The sequence below is a fragment of the Ruditapes philippinarum genome, unplaced genomic scaffold (genome assembly GCF_026571515.1).
Source record: "Ruditapes philippinarum isolate M1 unplaced genomic scaffold, ASM2657151v2 ctg3283_1_1_1_1, whole genome shotgun sequence".
In the NCBI taxonomy this organism is placed as follows: Eukaryota; Metazoa; Mollusca; class Bivalvia; order Venerida; family Veneridae; genus Ruditapes; species Ruditapes philippinarum.
The window spans coordinates 91,196-99,341 of NW_026852255.1; the positions used below are offsets into that span (position 1 = coordinate 91,196).

At 31.7% G+C, this 8,146-nt stretch overlaps 1 protein-coding gene and 1 long non-coding RNA gene across 2 annotated transcripts; both read right to left on the bottom strand.

Moving 5' to 3' along the window:
• Positions 1-1,054: 1,054 nt before the first annotated feature.
• Positions 1,055-2,248, bottom strand: LOC132754354 (zinc finger protein 888-like). The gene has a single exon (XM_060744972.1). The coding sequence runs from the start codon at positions 2,246-2,248 to the stop codon at positions 1,055-1,057; it is 1,194 nt and encodes a 397-aa protein (XP_060600955.1).
• An 11-nt stretch (positions 2,249-2,259) lies between these two features.
• Positions 2,260-6,244, bottom strand: LOC132754302 (uncharacterized). The gene is made up of 3 exons (XR_009629066.1): positions 6,129-6,244; positions 2,589-2,686; positions 2,260-2,301 (listed from the first exon to the last, which is right to left on the bottom strand). It is a non-coding gene; the product is annotated as an uncharacterized LOC132754302 (long non-coding RNA).
• Between the last annotated feature and the right edge of the window lie 1,902 nt (positions 6,245-8,146).

Below are 8,146 nucleotides of genomic sequence, written 5' to 3' on the forward strand. Positions count from 1 at the left end.
TACAGTTGTATAAATATTGTAAAGAACTAAAAGGTTATGCCATACCCAAAATGTCTGTACATTTAGCTCTTTTATAGGAGAAGATTTTATGAAAGATTTTATTTATTCAGTCTGCTTTTAACTCTTGTGACTTACATATGCATGACATTATTTCGGCCACCTAAGGATTATTCCTCAGAAGTTATGTGAAAGTCTACTTTATGATAAAAGGAGATATTGTAGATAATAATAATAATATAAGATTATAACAGACAACAAACATAATAAAGTGTACACAAATATCAAGCATCATAAATGTATGTAATTATCATATGCTAATGTTGACCTTTTTCTTCAATGAAATTAACAAAAATATAATTTTTAGATTTATCAATTTTCTGTTTTTAAACTTAGCATCTACACAGGAGAAAACTATATACAAATATATCAAAATAAGTACACAGAAATATAAACATATACATGGTTTAAATATGTTTATCTCGACATTCACAGCAACTTTAACATAACGGGAGTCAGCTGTATACATCTATTATAATTATACATGTACTTTATATACTTATAAATGAAAAATTAAGAAATATTGATGAAATAAAATATGTATATTCATTTTCTGTATTTTCACTGTAAAAATTATTTTTCACTTCAGTGAAATATATTTTATGTATTTTCACTGGTGACTTACCGGACTACTTTCTTCTTAATTCAGCCAATATACAAAATTAAAGGAGAATTCTTAAGAATTGTAAGGTCAAAAAAGAGAATTTTTTTATTATAAACAGAATATTTAAGGTTGTTTTTCTATAAATACAGGATTTGTTTTCCTCTGAAGATATGAAAATTATCATATTTCACTCGTGGCAACCACCCGTCATGACATATTTATTTTCATACAACTTGATGAATATTAATCCTGTATTTATAGAGAAAAAAAACGCTTGAACATCCTCTTTGTTTCAATGCTAATCTAAATTACATGTGTAATAATTGAGCACCTTTTCCTCATACATTTCTTCTTATGACTTGATAATGAATTGCATGTTTTTTTTATACAATTTTATGAATGTTTTGCCAAGATATGCTCTTTCAAACGTCCAATTTGATAATTTCCATAATCACAAAAATCGCATTTAAACCTTTTCTCTCCGGTATGAATGCTCATGTGTCTTTTTAGATTCGAGTTATATTCACACGAATAGTCGCAGAAGTAACATCGAAATGGTTTTTCTCCTATGTGCATGGCAATGTGTTTCTCTAGAAGTGTTATGTGGGAGCATGTATAATCACAGTAATCACATTTCACGTTCTCCTCTCCAGTATGTATCACCAAATGACTTGCCATATCATTATTGTTATCACATGTGTAGTCACAATATTGACACGGTAACGGTTTTTCTCCGGTGTGTCTCCTCATATGTATTTTCATGTAACGTTTGTCGTTATTCTCGTAGCTACAAACTCCGCACTTGAAGCGTTTTTCTCCGGTATGGACCATTAAGTGTCTCTGCATATGACTTTTATGATAGCATGCATAACCACAAATGTGACAACTATATTGTTTTTCTCCAGTATGTATTGCTATATGTTCTTTCAGATTTCCCCTATTATTGCTGGAAAAGTTACAAACGTTACATTTAAATCTCCTGGCCACATCATGTGTACCATGTATGTGTTTCTTCAAATCTGAGCTCAAATTGCAAACATAGTCACAAAATTGACATTTGAAGATCTTCTTCTCTTCGTGACTTGCTAAATGATTTTCAAAAAGTACACTATCAACAGTACAGTAATCACATGTCTGACATTTGAACGGTTTCTCCTCCAACTGAGCTGCTATTTTAATATCCTTTTTAACATCATTATATGTCAAATAATTACCATTTTCTTCTAAATGACCAGTCATGTGTCGAGTCATGTGTTGTTCCCGCCCAATACCGTCTTCAAAAGTATCATCGCATGCATCACATTTACGCAGTTTATTCTTTGTATGTGTTAACATATGTCTTTTCACATGACTTCGACGGTTACTTGCATAGCTACACAGGTCACATTTAAAATGTTTAACTCCAGTATGTATAGCCATGTGCTCATTAAAGTGCCCTCTCTGTGTAGTTGCATAACTACAAACCTCACATTTAAAAGGTTTCTCACCAGTATGTATTCTCATATGTCTTTTAAGGTTACTACTGCACTCACTAGCATATTCACATACAGAACAAACATAGGGTTTCTTTTCTGTTGTCAATTCCATATCGCACTCCTTTATTTCCATATCGCACTCAATAACGATTACACTAATAATGTCTGTAACAGAAAATTTTTAATTTCTTTCAATGTATTATTATTAAGAATTTATTTTCTAAAACTTCTCAAATGTTTCCTTTTAAAATACTAAACACGGATTAAAACATCATTTAAAATGTTTCCTTTTTGCCTCCATTTTCAAGATTTTTTTTCACATATATTGTTTACATTAACATTAAGATTATATTCCCATATTGAATCTCTTTCTAAGATAATATTTTTTTCTAGATATACACTGAATATGTAGGAACATGTATACTTTTATAACAAACAAACAAAATGCTTACTTGAATGTTGGCGATTCCAAATTTCTTTTATTACCTCCCTTTCTACAAATAATCACAATGTATATCTTCTAGTTACCTCCCTTGATACAGTGTATATTCTGTAATGAAAGTAAGACAGAATTAGAAAGCAAATTTACAACTATAGAAATAAATCTAACAGATTTATTATGTTACACGCTTCAATCTGACTGTTGCTTATACTGCATGTGTTGAACATAATATTTAAAGATCCTGTAACTCATTATTTTTATGGTTTTATATCATAAATATGATGTTCAAATAATGATTACTCAATATTTAAGTTCCAAAAAGCATTATTTTTTTATGGTTTTATATCATAAATATGATGCTCAAATAAAGATTTATCAATATTGTAAGTTTCAAAAAGCATTATTTGTAAAGATATTACTGAATTTGCATTTCATGTAAATTAAGGGAGGTAATTAGAAATTTATTTTCGATAAAGTCTAAGCCAAATGTTTCAATAATCAATAAATACATATATTTTAAGGATTACTTATAATGCCTATAAACATTTGCAGTACATACTTAACATATTCTTGGATGTTTGGAAATGGTCTGAGAAGAATAATCATATACATTTATAAATTTCACTCAAGTGTTGTTACATCCTTAATTACAACATACAGGATCTTTAAAGCTGCACGCCTCCAGATAAGCCAAAATATTTCAAGAAATTTAATATTGAGAAAAATGTACTAAAATTTTAAGAAAGGTAAAAACATTCAAGATCCAAGTTATATTTTACATGTTAAGACTGAATTTGCAGTATTTTATTGCCATATTTCTACTGTGTTACTAACGCAGTAAGGGCTGTTTTTGCATATTTTGACCACTTTTTGGTAATTTCTTGGATTGTAAGTGCCAATTGCAATATGTAAATTACTATTTTTGTTCACCTCACAATATTTTACTTTCAAATACCTTTCAAAATTTTTCATGAAAATTAACATGAATCTGGAGGCGTGCTGCTTTAAAAGAATTGAAAAGATTCTGATAGATCTACTAATTACCCCATCTCTGTAAAGACAGTCTGAGAATACATTTTTTATGAATAATGATTTGAACGTATAAAAAATGCAGTTGGTAACTCATTTGCCAAAAGTTAAATGAAAAAATTGGTAGACAGTAAGCAAAGTGTTAAACCTATAGTCTAGGCTTTTTTGTTTACTTATCTGTTCATCTGCCTTCTGTGGAAGACAATAACCTTGGATATTATATCTTTATTCTTGTATCTAGAACCTTTATTCATTGACAGAAACAATTTCTTTCACAAGAGCATAATTTTGCATATTTTAATGTGATGTTTTGCAGTTTCATCATTTAACTTTCCTTCTATTTTAGAAAGTTTGAGACATAGGCATTCACAAAATGTGACCCGTCTGAACTTTTTTAAAATTGCATGTTAAATATTTACTTAGGTTAGGGGTGCTTTCTCAACCTACAATTACTTTTTTGAGAACAGTGCAGCAAAATGGATGGTAAATAAACCTAAAACAGTTGCATGTTGGATTCTTCCATTTTGGAATGTTAAATGATTAAGAGTTAGGGTAATTGGATCAAAAACCAACACAAATTAAGTATCAAAACATGTTTCGCTTTATTAAGCTTCCTCAGTGGATACATATATAAAAATGACGTAACCGTACAAAACAAACGTCTACGTTAATAGACGTTACATTTGGCGCGTAAAAGGAACGTAATAATATTACAATAAGTAATACAATGATTAAGAGAGCATTTGCATATATTTTGAATGAATTCAAAAGAATGTTCCAGTGATTTTTTCCCCTGCATTTTACAGCCCAATAAAGGCTGTTTCCCCTAGCCCTAAATAGGTATATTTTCCCCTAAAAATGCTACTATTTTTCCCCTAACATGCCCTTTGCACATTTTTTCACTAGAGCCATGACTTAACAGCTGCTGACATATCAGCTTAAGACAGAATGCTGTCACTACAGATAGCCCCTGCATGTATCATGGATGTTAAATTGAATTGAAATTGAATATTCTAAAACATGTGTGGGTAAACCATTCTAAGTTGTTGGAATTTGATTTTCCCCTTTTCTGATTTATCACGCTATATTTTCCCCTTCAGAAAGCCACAGGTTGTTTTGAAAATTGAAAAAAAAATCACTGTGTTCCCAGCTGACTTGAACACCAGTTTTACACCATTACAGACTACTACAGTAGAAAGTAGGTTCACAGAACCAAATGGAAACAAGGTAGGTGCATGAAAGAAGTTGTCAACTTGTCATAAAATGTATCACTGAAAATCAGTCTTGGTCCTTCATTAGTGGAACTTCTCATTAAGCAAATGCTGCGGTAAAGGTGATGAAAGAGAAATAAAAATGTCTTTTTTTTCTTTTCTTTTTTTGCAGGCAGAAATGGTAAATTTACAGAAAAATGTGAAGAAAAATTGACACAAATTTTACTGTTGTCACATTTTTAAACATAGTTCATCAGTTTTAATTAAAATGAAAACCCCAAAAAAACAAGAGATGTTTGTAAAACATGTGCATTCACCTCGTCAGCATGTCAAAGTAATTTGTTGCTCAAAAACATTTTGACATAAAGGTCAATATGACCTTGACCTTTGAGTTCTCAGCAAAATAAAGAAAGTGTCATTTACTGCCCAAGACAAAATGTTCCTATGAAGTTTGAGTGCCCTTTAGTTGTCAAGTTGTTAGTCAGAAACAGTCATGATCAATGTAATCTTGAACTTTGACCCTGTTACTCAAAAATTAATATGCACACAGTCATGTGCTTAGTTCAAGTATTGACTTTCAATATGACAATTTGTACGCCGCCTCAACTCTTACCAGCTTATGTCAATTAAAAATTATGACTCCACGTGCATAATGCAGGGATTTTTTCCAGGATTTTGGGAACACAACCCATACCCATGGAATAAGGAATTTCAGCGGTGTTTTGTTAAAAATTTGGAAAAAGTGCATGACTGAAATTTTGCAGTGATTAAATGGATGCAAACAATTACAGTCTATGATGGCATCTTCAAAGATTTAAGCACTATTACAGTGAAGAAGCCCTTTTTTGCAAAGATTTTAGAATTTTTATTTCAATATTTTTATTTTGTAACTTTCAATTGGGAATTTTTTCCTGTGGATTGGGAAAATAATATATTATTTTCATTTGGGAATATGACCCAATAACGGCTATAAAATAAGCCCCCCAAAAAAAAATCCCTGTAATGGGTGATGGTATGGCTTCTATTACAGTTTCAAGAAATCACGAAGTAAATATAAGTTCATAAAATACACACTGCCAGTGGAAAAGTACTTTTTTATACTCTTCTGAATAATTCAGGACTAGGTGAAAAATTTTACAGCACGTGTATTTGACACTGTTTGAATTTTAATAAACTAAAGAAAACGGATTGAACCTTTTAGATATGTACACCTGGTTAAGACCCGAGGTCTTTTCCAGGATATGGCATCGATTTCTAATCAAAAATAAAACTTAAATTAGATATTTATAATTTACTGAGGGAAATATTACCGAGAAAATCGATCGTCAACTCATTTCATGGTAAATGGTAAAACATATGAAAGGGGAGGTAACCAATTCTTAACGCGTAATTCTATCCAAACCCGGTAATCTGAATGTGCTTCCATTTGTTTAATTAGTTCTTATGTATCATTCTATAAAAAGATACAAAAGAAATAATGAAAAAAAAATATAGTAAACCTCCCATTATTTAAATAATATAAGTAAAAAATAAAAATAAAATGCCACCTAAAATACACCTTTTATTAAACATCAAACAAAATGGCTTCCCACATAGAGGATGACATAGAGGGGTCCAGCCATGTTTCTGTGGCAATGATGATATCTGGTTTAGTGCTCTCTATGAGGTTTTCTATTCTGTCTTGTTTTTTCTTTATGGACTGGCAGTTGACATTCAGGATTCTAAGTGGTAGCTTTTTTGATGGTTTCTTCTTTGGGTTTGCACTTCTTTCTGGAGTTGATGAGTGAAGAGGTTTTAACTGTGTCTTAGGGCTCTGTAGACTTGTACTTGAAAGCGATAGTAATTCAAATGGATTTGACGTTGATAGCGAGTGTAGGTCAAAACACAGAGTACTGTAGTTTGGGTTGTTGCAAATTAAGCAATCCCAGCGTATAGCGCTATCTTCATTTAAAATGCTATAGGTTCTAGAATGAACATCTTGGCAATTTAAGTGGTACCATTGGTCGCAGGTGTCGCAGACAACTGCCCGGTGATCCCATGTTACTGGTTGGTCACAGGTGCCGCATGGGTAGACAGTACTGTCGTTTAGTGGGGGTCCAGGGTTAAGTTGGACATCATTTGAATTAGCAAGAAGTAATAGGGTTATATATACCAGGAAGGTCTTCTTGTTGCAGGGTTTATTGCTGGTACTGGTAGGTTTCTGTTTGCAGATACTCAGTAGAAGGTGTGTTGACTGGTAATTTGTAATGTCACTGCATGTCTTGGAGTCAGCTTTGATGTTGAGCAGAGCTGGAATGCTATCAGATACATGAGGATTCTGTGGAAGATATCCTAATACAACAGCAAGTACAAAGCAGGTGTACCAAAGTAGTGGTGGGCCTTTAATTGTTTTCATTGTTATTTCAAGTTGTGTCACTTATGTGATCTATGCAGTCTTGTTTATTTCATTTTTTGGTGTACAGCCTTTTAATTCAAGTAGGCATAATAATATATTTAATATATCAGTCGATGGTAGTAGATAAAAACTTACAACATTCGCTCTAATTCCCCTTGATTGTCGACCATGCGTCTGCTGGCTTTTTACGTTTGTTTACATTTAACTGCTGTACTGTAAGAAACTGAAATACTGTTGTCTTCTATTTTTCTGTATTCTAGAATTAGAACAAAACTATTCTGATTCACGCATTAACATTACCATTTATTTCAAGCATGTTATGTATCAAATTGTTTATAGTCATCCACAGTTTTTGTTTTTGTTCTGTACATTCAAACACTTGTATACTTTTGTTGATGATAAAGAAATTTTTTTTCCAGTTTTTCGGATCCATCTTGAGTGCAATGTAATTCATGGACATTTATATTGCAGCAATTTTCGAACAACCAGACTCTGAATAAATTAAAAAATAAAGATGATAGCTTGCCGGAATTGTTGATTTTCACTTTCTATAACGTGTAACAATTACCCGGTTGGTTCCTGGAGGGAGACTTGAAAGTGGGTAATATAAGTTGCAAGAACTTGTTTTGCAATCAAGCTGAAATAAATATGTTTAAACCTACCAAATTATTGTATTATCTATACTCGTTTGTCATACCTTAACACATAGCCTTCTGAAATGTATAGCCTTGGTAACCAGTATAGCACCTGGCCAACCTGCACATCCGTAAAGTCTAACCAGACTTTATACTGTTGATAGCTCAACTTAAGTTTTTTAATATTGAAATCCCTTAAATTTCAAATGCACTGTTCCAAACTCAAAGCTGGACACATTCCACTGCAGAAATTTAGTAGGTTTAAGTTTAACTACAATGTAAATACATTGAATTTAAA

Bases quoted from the DNA above. Each gene is read 5' to 3' on its own strand.
- LOC132754354 (XM_060744972.1), bottom strand. From the start codon at position 2,248: ATGGAATTGACAACAGAAAAGAAACCCTATGTTTGTTCTGTATGTGAA.